Genomic DNA, 13,183 nt, shown 5'->3' with positions numbered 1-13,183 from the left:
CTTACAGATGACGCCGGGATTAAACTGCAAAGCCCCGTGCTGTAATAGCATCGCGTTAACCGCTACGTAACTGTGGCACCCAGAATTCAAGTTAAAGTTTAATTATCATTCAACCATACATAAATACCCATGAATATACCCAAATGAAACAACACCAGGCAAGCTCGCTACAACATTCCTAGTCCTCGCTAAAACTGAGGACATGAAGTTCCCTGCCGTCAGTTTTGCCAATAAATGAGGGAATGGACTTGCAGCATTTTACATTATCAATGTCCAAGAGGTTCTTGTGATCGTAAGGAAAATATCCAGGACAATAACTCAATATTAGACTGTGGACCACCTTCACACACCCACTCTGATGCCTTCCTGTAGCAAGCAGTAACATGGTCCGCACTAAGTACAGCCACTCTAGTTATTCTGCCAACAAGCAGCCCAGTGTACCTGAAGTTCTTAATGTCCAGCATTGTCCTGCAATTTATAAAAAGGACAAAACCTCCTTTGTTTGGCCCCTGACAGGCCACTGCATCCCAATGCACCGCCATCTTACCAGATGATGGAGGTACAAGTGAAATATGCCTTTTATAATTATATATGGAATATTCATTTTATAAGTATTACAATGTGGCAGCTCTACAACTGTGCTAATATGCTGAGGCCAGCAACAGTGGCAAAAACTGTCTTCCCACAGAATTTGCAGCCCTGTGGCGTGGCATAGCATACCCTTCAACCCACTGTCTTGGTTTCAATCAAGCCAGGGAAGCAAGCCCAGTGTGTCAAATCCATGCCTGAAGCAAATACAGACATACCTAGATGGGAGCTACCACACCAGACAGAACTGAAAAAGACAACCACATGCATTTTAAGTATCAGAAGCATGATGGTAAAGACAGATCAATGCTGGATCAGAATTCTCTATTTCTCCCACATCCGCTCATGAGTGATGGCAGAGAATTAACCAACCAATAAGAGATAGAGGTGGCTCCATGACATATCTTAACTCTCAGTTATGGCACACTCAACATCTTAGTGAAACTAACACAGATAAAACATTTGCAATCATCCTCAAGATTTAACAGGCTCCATCTCCCTCCTTGAAATGATGCCCGCCTTCAATTTGATTACCTCTATACATTTTCAATGAGCAGTTGCCTGAGCCAGTCATGGCATTCACAGTGGGTTCCAACATCATTCCAGATCAAGACTGAAAATGCGCTCACTGGATCTGGCAACACCTTTAGCCAAGCTTTTCGACAACAGCTACCTGCTATAAATGACCTACTGAGGAAATCAGAAAGTTGGCCAAGTTTTCGGAAAAAGCAGAATAAACCCAATTGTCACCTGCGGCTGCCCTGAACCATGATAGATTGGGTTCATGGTTTCCTCTAAGATGCCCAGGTGCGCAGCCGCACAGTAACTGAAATGCTGCCCCACACATAGCTTTTGTTGCTGCACAGTTGGAATTTTCTTTTACATGATGTTAAAAAAAAGAGGGAGCGTTGATCAGGTTGTAGCCAAAACCATAAAACAGTTTTTACTCACTAGGTTCACTCTGACTTCTGCTAAAAAAGAACTTCAACTTCACACCTCATTACAGCTTTTGCCAATGCTTGGATCAAGAAGTTGAATTCAAAAGGTGAGGTGACAATGAATGTCATCTATCATCACAGCAGCTTTTCACAGTGTGTGATGTCAAGGAGCCTTCATGAAACTGAAATATCAAAGGAAAACTCTCTACCAACTGGAATGAATAGCAGATTTTTTTTTAAATGGCAGTTTGGTCCACTGGAGGTTAATAATTCACACCCTGAAACATCGCTGTAAGAATTCTTCAAGTGCTGTGTCCTGAACCTAACTCAATTCAGCTGCTATTTTCTTATTATTATTTATTCTATTTTTTTTTACAATGTGCGTGTTCCTGGCAAGGGCAGTATGTCTTACCCACCTTAATTGTCCTTAAAAGATAGTCATGAGCCATATTTTATGTCACAGCTGTTTTCCTGGTGAAGGCACTGTTGCACAAAAAGTTCTAGGATATAGGTCCAGATTGCAATGAAGTATCAGGGAGATATTTTTCTATTGTCTTCGACTTGAAGGGAATATGCAAGTGGTGGAGTTGCTACGCATTATGTCGTTGTCCTCCATGCAGAGGGAGATTTGGAAGGTGTTAATTCGAGTAGCTTAGGCAAATAATTGCAGAATACACTCAGTAGCCACTTTGTTAGGTACTGGAGAACCAAATTAATCTATCAACCAGTTGTTGATTAACAAACAGTACATCACCGGGGCAACCTAGGCCTTGTTAAATATGATCCCATTATCTGATTCATTCTTCCCCCAGCTGTTCTGAGAAAATAAAACTTGTTTTCTCGATTTTTCAGTTCTGATGAAGGGTCTTCAGCCCACAACATCAACTCTTTCTCCTTTCAAAGACACGCTGATCTGCTGAACACTTGCAGCATTACATTGCACATTTTCAATAGGTAAACTTTTAATTTGCTATTTATCATCCTGTTTGAATGATAGCAAAGATTTATTGCATTTGGCCATGAACTCACCCTCCCCATAGAGCCTTCATTAAATAAAACTGGGTCTTCATTTGAACATCAGTTGACAAACTGCTTTTTAACATTTTTAACTGCTTTTTGGATATACTAACTAGTGAAGTGGTGTCGCAGCAACACCTTACACTCAACGTCAGTAAGATAAAAGAGCTGGTTGTGGACTTCAGGAAGGGCAAGACGAAGGAACACACACCAATCCTCATTGAGGGATCAGAAGTAGAGAGAGTGAGCAGCTTCAAGTTCCTGGGTGTCAAGATCTCTGAGGACCTAACCTGATCCCAACATATCGATGCAGTTATAAAGAAGGCAAGATCGCATCTATACTTCATTAGGAGTTTGAAGAGATTTGGTATGACAACAAATACAGTCAAAAACTTCTATAGTTGTACCATGGAGAGTGTTCTGACAGGCTGCATCATTGTCTGGTATGAGGGGGCTGCTGCACAGGACCGAAAGAAGCTGCAGAGGGTTGTAAATTTAGTCAGCTCCATCTTCCGGACTAGCCTACCATGTACCCAGGACATCTTCAAGGAGTGGTGTCTAAGAAAGGCAGTATTAAATCGTCCAAACATTACCTCACTTTTTTTAATATATATTACCTCAAACAGTACCTCACTTTTTTTAATATATATTATTTCTGTATTTGCACGATTTTTAACCTATTCCATACACTTATACTGTAATTGATTTACTTATTTATTTATTATTATTTTTTCTTCTTCTTCTTCTATATTATGTACTTCATTGAACAAGTTTCATGACACATGCCGGAGGTAATAAACCTGACTCTGAGATAGAGAAAACCACCCTATCCTAGATAATCCTGCTAATGTGCAATGAGAATGGAGTATACCTTCATTACAGTAATACAGCATAGCACATCACAGTGAAGATAAAGTAAGAGACCCTCACTATAGCATGCTGAGCAAGCCTGAGTGGGGCAACCTTGGAAAGGATATGTTCAAGGTATTATATCCAAGCTGCCAATCCAAGAACCTAGAGTGAACCTCGGATTCAACAGATCGATGTGCTTGTGCTGACTTATGCTCCGTATCCAAGAAGGAGTTGAACTTCTTTGAATGTAATAGCATGTTGCAAACAACATTGCAACAGATGTCAGCTGTCACCTTAACTGTACTGCAGGCCAAGATCAACGGTAGCAATGCATTTTATCCCCATAGTGTTAGCTTATGGCAATCTCCACTTGCAGAAAGTACCAGACATTTTCTGCCTCTGAATATTGTGCATTGCTTTTTGGGCAAATAGTGATTATACAGTACATATAAAAAGTAATCCACCCCCTTGGAAGTTTTCATGTTTTATTGTTTTACAACATTGAATCACAGCAGATTTAATTTGGCTTTTTTTGAGACTGATCAACATGAAAACAGATCTCTACAAAGTGATCTAAGTTAATTACAAATATAAAACACAAAATAATTGATTGCATAAATATTCACCCTCTTTAATATGATACACCAAATCATCAGTGGTACAGCCAATTGGTTTTTAGAAGTCACATAATTAGTTAAATGAAGATCTGTTTTTGGAGACCTGTGTGCAGTCAAGGTATTTCAATTGACTGTAGTAAAAATACACCTGTATCTGGAACGTCCAACTGCTGGTGCATCAGTATCCTGGCAAAAACTACACTATGAAGACAAAAGAACACTCCAAGCAACTCCACAAAAAGATTTTTAACAAGCACAGGTGAGGAGATGGATACAAGAAGATGTCCAAGTCACTGAGTATACCTTGATTTACAGTTAAGTCAATTATCAAGAAATGGAAAGAATATGGAACAGCTGTAAACCTGCCTACATCAGCCTGTCCTCAAAAACTGAGTGACTGTGCAAGAAGGGGACTAGCTAGGGAGGCCACCAGGAGATTTTATAAGCTTTGGTAGCGAGATGGGAGAGCCTGCACATACAATAACTGTTGCATGGGTGCTTCACCAGTCACAGCTTTATGGGACAGTGGCAAAGAGAAAGCCACTGTTGAAATAAACTCACATGAAATCTTGAGTAGAGTTTGCTAGAAGGCATGTGGAGACTCTGAAGTCAGCTGGAAGAAGATTCAATGATCCGATGAAACCAAAATTGAGCTTTTTGGCTATCAGACTAAACCAAGCACCACACATCATCAAAAAATACAACTTCATCATCCCTACCGTGAAGCATGGTGGGGCTAAATTATGTTGTGGGGATGCTTCACTGCAGTAGGTCCTGGAAGGCTTGTGAAGGTAGAGAGTAAAATGAATGCAGCAAAATACAGGGAAATCCTGGAGGATAACCTGATGCAGTCTGCAAGAGAACTGTGACTTTGGAGAAGATTTGTTTTCCAACAAGGCAATGATCCCAAGCATAAAACTAAAGCTGCACAGAAGTGGCTTAAAAACAACAAAGTTAATGTCCAGAAATAGCCAAGTCAGAGTCCAGACCTCAATGTAATTGAGAATTTGTGACTGGACTTGAAAAGGGGCTGTTCATTCATGATCCCTATGCAATCTGACAGAGCTTGAGCAGTTTTGTAAAGAAGAATTGGGAAAAGTTGCAATGTCCAGATGTGCAACGCTGACATCGAGACCTATCCACACAGACCCAAGGTTGTAATTGCTGCTAAAGGTGTATCTACTAAATTGTGACTTAAAGGGGGTGAATACTTATAAAACAAAATAATTGATTGCATATTTGTAATTAATTTAGATCACTTTGTAGAGATTTGTTTTCACTTTGACATGAATGATTCATTTCTGTTGATCAGTCTCAAAAAGGTCAAATTAAATCCACTGTGATTCAATGTTATGAAACAATAAAACATGAAAACTTCCAAGGGGGATGAATACTTTTTATAGGCGCCATATATGGATGATGTGTTCTTCTGCCAAATCTCTTTTTCTCTGTCACCTCTGGGAAGTTAGCCTAGCCTTTGGCCCTCTCTTGTTTCTGGCTCTGCAGCAAATCCGCCAATGTCCTGACTGCAATCGATAATGACCTAAAGTCTACAAACTTCTTGCAGCTCCAAAGTGCTACATACCCAATCCTACTGACCTCACTTCTAGTAAGGAGCTTGCAATAAATTATTGTCAATCCCTTTACACAAGTGCAGAATTTCTTCCTATTATTCATGGTCCATACTGTATGCTACAACCATGTGAAATAATTTGCCAGATCAGTTGTCATATCACTCTTCCATGATGGTTGTCAACACTCCAACCTGCTCTGCCTCTTTCAGATGCGTATGTATAATGTGCACAAAAGAGCTTGACCAGATCTTTCAAAGTACCTATCATGATCAGAAATCAAAACAGCAAACTTACTGTAGAGTTCAAGTGTGCCAAGACTGAATTTTGGATCATTATGCCCTTTGATAATCTCTATCATAGCATTTAATAGTATACTGCATAAAATTATTTTATTTTGTACAATGATGTCACTTCCATGATCAGCAAGAAGTTTGTGTGTTGCGAGATCACGTATTACAAGTTGTATTAATGGAACAACTGCATTTAACCTGCAAATGTGCATACATTTTGAAGAATCAAGTAACTTTGAAAAGCAAGCAACATATTATTATGCTCACAAATTATTGGAGCTTGAGGAATTTACATGTCAAGAACATTCCTTATGTATAAAATAGTATTCTATCCCTAAACTGTTACATATAGTTTTGCAACTTCTTCTGTGGCTAACAAACGTCTTTAAAAAAATGCAACTATTTATAAAAAAAAATCACCATTCATCCAAAAAAAAAAGTAGAGTTATAAAGTCAGATTTAACACCAGTCAAAAGATTTTGGGATCTGAAAACCCATAACATTAATACTATTACAAGCAATTAATAAACACTTAACATCAACATTTTCCATCCATTCCTCTGTCAATACATCTGTTAACTTATCATATGAAAATGATACTTTCCCACATGGATATTTTGCATTAGCACTGATGGCAGGAGGATGCAGTTAAACACAGCATCTTCGTTTGTCCCATTGTAAATTTCTAGCCTACTCACAGGCATTAATCTTCATAACAAAACAAACTGTAATTGTTAATATGATGTTAAAAGTCGGCACTGACTGCTGGTTGCCTGGTCTAGCTCAGTTGTGCCCAATCTTCAAAGACACGACCCAGAAAAATATGCTTGATCTCGAATTCTTTTCTTCAAATCAGCAGGTCATTAACTGGACTTTCCCGTTCTTATAAATCTTTAAATCACTACATATCAATATAACTCAAGCCATCAGGTGCGTCAATTCTCAACACGCCCGATTACGTCGAGAGTTTCATTTGGTTTCTCCCCTCCTGTTGAAACAATTCTCCAAAGGAGAATAACATTAACTTTGCAAATGATAACCAGGCTTTGCTATGTCAATAAATAAACGTTTGGTTTAAAAATGAGTTAGTGCATAGTATTAAGAAACTGAAGTAGCATGGTCAGAGATTTTCTAGTCAATAGAAACCGTTAACGCAATTATAAAAACGTCTCCAAATTATTTGTTTTCATAGCTATAAGGCAAATATGCAGCTTTCAGTTTACATTTCGAATAAAACTTGACAGATAAAAATGTGTTAAATATTTTCCTTATTAGCAAATAAACCTTGTGTGCTGCTTGATGGCTTTGGAATTAAAACGCTGATGCAGATACAAGTGTTATTTGGATCAGATCCTTGTAGTTGCCGCGTTGTGAATTTCGGAACGCAAAATTTCCAGTGTTATTGTACCACTGAACAGGCATTCGTGGTTTCCATAATTTTCGACTGCTTTAATAGAGAACACTTCTAATACACGAGTAACTCCTTCCACTAACCAAATAAACAGGCGGTGAGGTGGGATCACTCTAAACATCGGGGTAATAATTATATTAGTAAACCATAACATGCTTTTTTTGTACATCGGTGTTCTTGGTATTTGCATCCTGAACTGTACATGCATGATGTTGTTCTAAAAGAGCATTTCAGCCGAGCAAACTTTCAACTGCGTGTAACAAGTTGCATCTTTATTAAAATTGCACATCTTCTCCAACATCTAAGACAGCCAGCACTTAACGCCTATTAAGAGAGAAATCGGTAATTAGACCTACCTGTCATCTGCCTGCCAACCTTGATCTCCGAGGAGCAAGTCGCGAAATCTGTACCTCGGAGGAAGAGGAGGCACTTCATTTTCCAAGTCCACCATTCTTTCCAGCTGTGTGGTATACCTGTGCTTGATGAATATATTTTAAACGTATGTACTTTTCGTCCGTCCAGTGTGCAGTCTCAATGAAGTCAAAGGATGGGACTATCACCACACAAGAAAAATACAGCCCTCCACGCAAAGGGTTCGTTTTGCTCGGTAGTGGGAGCCTCGCATGCAGGCGGGGGTGTGCTGCTACTCTCTCCTGCCCTTCAAGCTGATGGGAATGCGCCGAACGCGCGCGGCAACAGCCAGCGACCCCGGAGCGATCCAGGAATGGAACGCTGCCCGGAGCGCGCGCCCGCCCGCCGCCAGCTGCTGAAGAACTAGCTCACACCTGTGCCCACAGAGCGCGTGGCCGCCGCTGCCGGAATCACGGGGCTTGTCTCCCTGGAGAAGGAAAATCCCTCCCTCGGGCTGTTTACTGATTGGCCTCGTGCGCGCGCGTTCCCAGACAAATTGCCTAGGGAACATCCTTTCATAAGGAGTCTTGTGATTTATTATCCCTCACCTCGCAGCCACCCAGCGTCCAACAGGGCGCACGAAAGCAACGTCTCTCTCTCCCACACACACACACACACACACTCACGACAAGAGGGTTTCCCTCTCCGTTGTCTGGCGTGGGAAATACCTTCCTAAAGACGACAGTGTAGTATGGCAAGTTTTAATATGCATTAAAATATCGGAAGGCTTAGCAGTAAAAATCATATTTTTGAAAACAAATCTTAGTATATGGAAAACAATTATTGCCCATCCATTATTACCCTTAAGGAAGTGGTGGGGGGGGGGGGTTGATGCAGCGTCAACGAAGCTGCCTATGATAAATGAGTCCAAGTGCTCAGGAGAAGTAACTGAAGGTATTTACAAATACTTGAAACTTTAGACGGTGGCAGCCTTGGGTTTGGTTAGCATTGCTGATGATGGGTTGCTGCAGAAGCACTCATCTTGTAATTAAGCATAACTTAGCCAAGGTAAGCTGTTGATGAATGTTTAACAATAATTGGTCTTTATGTAATTACATATTTCAATGTCTGTACTAGCTTCATTGGTAGTTTAGCAAACAATATTTGGCCCTAAATCACCTATGGAGATTTTGGGGAGTACAGTAAATCAAAAATCTTGGTCAAGCACATAAGCTTTGAAAAGTACCTTCAAATAAAGAAAATGGGCAGATTCTTGGGGAAAGTCCAAAGGTTAGAACTGTGGCAGCTGAATGTATATCGACCAGCTGTGATATACACGGGGCAGGAATTGGACGAGTGCAGTGATGTCAAGGGGTTGCTGGAATGGAGAAAGTTGCAGAGGTAAGAAAGGTGGCAATGGAAAGAGCAGTACATTTAAGATTGAGTTATTGTCAAGCCAGGAATCCATGCAGGATAGCAAGCACACAGGAAGCAGAGGAAGCAGAACTGATATGAAATGCAATGGCAGAGATTTTGATTATATTGATTATAAGCAGTAGAATGAGGAAAACATTGAGGGACAGAAAGCAGTTATTGATTGACTAGGATTACGTAGTTAAAATGGAAGCAGATGAGTAAAAGATCACAGTACTATGATGGGGAGGAGATATTATCTGAAGCCATTGGGGTCGGTTTCAAGTTCCCAGATGTCATCATCTCAGAGGATATATCCCAGGACCATTATAATGATTCAATCATGAAAAGGGCATATCAGTAGCTATACTTTAAAAGGATTTTGAAGATATTTGGTATGTCACCATAAATATTCCCATAGTGACTGCATGTTTCTTCCAGGTGCTTCAATTTCTTCTCACGTTACAAAGGCAAACAGGTTATTAGTTCAATTAGACACTATAAGTTGCCCGTGGTGTGTGGGTGGATGTTTTTGGAAGTGAAGCAAATAAAATATTTATTTTGCAGTTGTATAAATGGATTCTTCATTGCTGTTTCGGTCACAATTTTTTTTTGACCAGTTAAGTTTTTTAGCCCTGAGCTGAACCCTGGAACCAGGTGCGCCAGTGGACCATTCTTAGTTTGGCCTCTACTTTTTGGCATTGGTGGTCATGCGAAGCATCGAAGCCCAAGGCTCTGACTGCAGCCTACATTGCCCTCTGGGTCATTGAAACACGTAAGCCTCCAAACCCTATGACAAGGTTGTGGTCCTCTTGGAGGTGTAAAAGAATGCTTGATGGTGTTTTGCAGATTCAGTGGGCCATCGGGCCTTTATCCTTGCTGCAGGATTCTATGACTTTGCAGAAGCATTATATATAAAATAAACACAAATTGTAAGGAATATTTTGTTGGAAGAAAAAGGGGTGGAGAATGAATGTATTAAAATATTGAGAAAAAGGAACACGATGGGTTTAGTATAAGTGTGTGATTAATGATTGGCATAGACTTGGTATGCAGCAGGGATTCTTTCCATACTGTATCTTTCTGTCACGCAATGACCTTCCAATATTTGTTATACATGTAGTATTTGTGTCACTGAGAAGGACAGCTTTGGAATCGGGCATCAATATGATTCAGAAGTTAATAGTGACAGCCAATTCAGTGAACATAATTTCCTTCGTGATATCAAGCAAGATTTAAAAATGCACAAAAATGCATTTGGATTAGACATAGTTTAGAGACTGGAACAGAGTGTTCAGAAAGAAGTGTTATGGCTACATGGACTGCTTGCCTGCACGCTGCAAAATTTAACCATTGTTATTGAAATATAAAGTACAAACGTGGATTCAGTTTCCAATCTCCAAGAGTGCAGGTTGGTTAGCATGGGGCAAAAATGCAGAGCATTGATCTAGAGCGGAGGTTTCCAACTTCAGGTCCACGGACACCCTGCTTAATGGTACTGGTCTGTGGCGTAAAAAAGGTTGGGAACCCCTGAGTTAGAGCTCACTCAGTGCAACTGTTGACTATCAGCAACCTACAAACAATCTTAAAGATGCAATCATTTTCAGTACGCTATTGCAAATTGAATTAAGTATCTAAGACAACTGCATCTTTCTGTGGATAATACCTGCTGTTTATGTTCCAGCTTGTGTTGCATACCTGGAACATTAATGATCTTTTTTTTTAGCTCGCATGGATATTTTATTTTGAAGATCTTTTTTGCCACACTTGAAAATGTCAGTGGACGAGCAGTTTTTGGGGAGAGATTTCCATTAATCTCTTGAAGGTGATGTTGCTTCTTCAAAAATTTATTCTTTTACTGGCACATGAAAAGGGAGCAAAGGTTATGGTAGTTCTTTGATGATAACGTAGTGACATTTTGCTTTATGCACAATGATTGACAAGGAATTGCCCTTCATTGTCTACTTTAGTTCCATTGAACAACTTTATGAACTGGGTAAGAAAGAAAGACCGCAGAAATATAGACACAAACTACAATCTGGTACAGCCTTTCAGTTCCCTATCTCCTATTTCCTTCATAATCTTTGTCCCATTTCTATTACATTATGTTCTAAAATTATGTTGAAGAATGGAGGCTGGTGGACTAATGGGGGAAGGGGCTGTTACTTCAAATCTAACTTCTCCTCACTATGTGAAATGTTGTGTAATATATTCTACTTTGCCTTCAAACATCAAGTGGTGGGGAAAAAAATGGTGCTTGTTTCAGAGCCATGCATTATCACTGGGAACCTAAATAATGGATCAAGTATTGTCCAGGGGAACATTGGGCCAAGTTATGTGACAAGAAGAAATAACAAAGTATGTCTGGATATAAACAAGAGAAAATTTGCGAATGCTGGATATCTGCAGATACTATGTCCGTGTATATTTATTTTTGTTTTATTTAGAGATACAGTGCAGAACAGGCTCTTCCAGCCCAATGAGCTGCACCACCCAGTAAGCCACCTATTTAGTCCTAGCCCAATCACAGGACAATTTACAATGACCAATAACCTTCCAATAGTCTTTGACTGTGGTAAGAAACTGAAGCACCACGGAGGAAACCCAAGCACTCATGGGAAAAAAGTACAAATGTTCTTACAGAGATCGCCGCAATTCAACTCTGAGCTCTGATACCCCAAGCTGTAATAGCATTGCACTCACCGCTATGCTACTGTGGCATCCCATGGTACTCATAATAACCACATAAGGTATGAGGTAGTCATTTAATGCGTACATTTCAAAATGGCATTCTGTTTTATGAGTGTGAGAATAGTGGTCCTCACATCTATGTCAGTAAATTGTATTAGAATGAGGTTTTGATAAAGTATTCTGTCTTTAACCATTCAACAAATTCTTTTAATATTTTTCATTGTTGCAGGCAAATCCAAGAATTAATGTTATATGCTGTAATGAACACCATTATCTCCTGCCAGGCAACCTGAACCACTCTGTTCTGTACATGATATCCGTTGATCAGAAAGAGGATCTGTCACTCACAACGGCACCAATGATATTCCAAAAGTCCTAGCTGCAAATGTGTGTCTCCATTTGTTGCTGCTACCGTGAAATAGCAAAATTTCAAATAGATACTTGTAAACACCTTGAGAGAAAAATTGGGATTGGATACTGTTCGGATGAGATTGGCAACTTACATAATGGAAGTATCAGAAGCTGAAAGAGTCAGGGCTTCATCACTTTAGTTCTGCTGAATGCTCTGGAATTACAGGATGAGAAATAAAAAGCTTTCTCATTTGATTATGCTACTACATAATTGCTATTCAAAAATGAGCAACTCCCAGCTCAATATAACATACAAATATAAGGGCACAATGGGATCCTGTTTGCCCCTTTATTTTTCAAGAGGCTGCAGCAAATCTTCTTAAAAGTTTGGCACCATTATCTTTACTGGAAGTTAATGGTTGGTTGCCTATCAGAATAATAAGTTGTTCCTACTGCTTGCCCACAATATATTAAGTGGATTCAGAAACCCAACTTGGAAAAATACTAATCTTGTTACACCTACTGGTTCCAAAGTGTGAAGGAAAAAATCAGTTTTTTTGTCTACCTTGTAAGGTAATTGCCTGTTCCACAGCCAGTAAAAAAAAAATTCAGTCTCTCTGTTGCAACTCCATGTCTTTCTTCGTGATTTGTGTTTTTCTTCCAAATTTATTGCTGAACCATAATGATAAGGTTTATGTAAACTCTGCAGCCAGATGAACAAAGCTTTCATTATTTATATCTCTGAGTGGTAAATTAGCTGATTAAAAAGCATGAAAGGAGTTTTATTGCACATGCATTATGATTGGTTTCTTTCACAAAATCAACTTCAGGGTAATTATGTCCAGCTATCACATTACTTGGCACCAATTAAAATGCAAGCAAAACATTTAAGCCTTTCCCAAAAAAGGTATTATATAAAGTTGTACTCTCAAAAATCTGATGTTATGTTTGCTTCTTTCTATCTTATATAACGCTGTTGTGTTTAAATGAGAAAGTTGCACAGATAAAAGTATGAATTTTGATTAGCTTTTTCTACATAAACTACCTCACATATGCTAACTTACACAGAAAATGATTAAGGCCATGTATG

General features: G+C 39.4%; 1 protein-coding gene across 3 annotated transcripts in view; it reads right to left on the bottom strand.

Moving 5' to 3' along the window:
- The window catches only part of kcnt2a (potassium channel, subfamily T, member 2a), a 976,808-nt gene extending 969,070 nt beyond the window's left edge, over window positions 1-7,738 (bottom strand). For all 3 annotated transcript variants that reach the window (XM_072274729.1, XM_072274730.1, XM_072274731.1), the window contains exon 1: window positions 7,644-7,738. In XM_072274729.1, the coding sequence (XP_072130830.1) occupies window positions 7,644-7,738 (95 nt within the window). The remainder of the gene's footprint in view (window positions 1-7,643) is intronic.
- Window positions 7,739-13,183: the final 5,445 nt, after the last annotated feature.

This window comes from Mobula birostris, chromosome 12, assembly GCF_030028105.1.
Source record: "Mobula birostris isolate sMobBir1 chromosome 12, sMobBir1.hap1, whole genome shotgun sequence".
In the NCBI taxonomy this organism is placed as follows: Eukaryota; Metazoa; Chordata; class Chondrichthyes; order Myliobatiformes; family Myliobatidae; genus Mobula; species Mobula birostris.
Note: the sequence above shows the minus strand (reverse complement) of the source record. Positions and strands in the feature narration are given on the sequence as shown.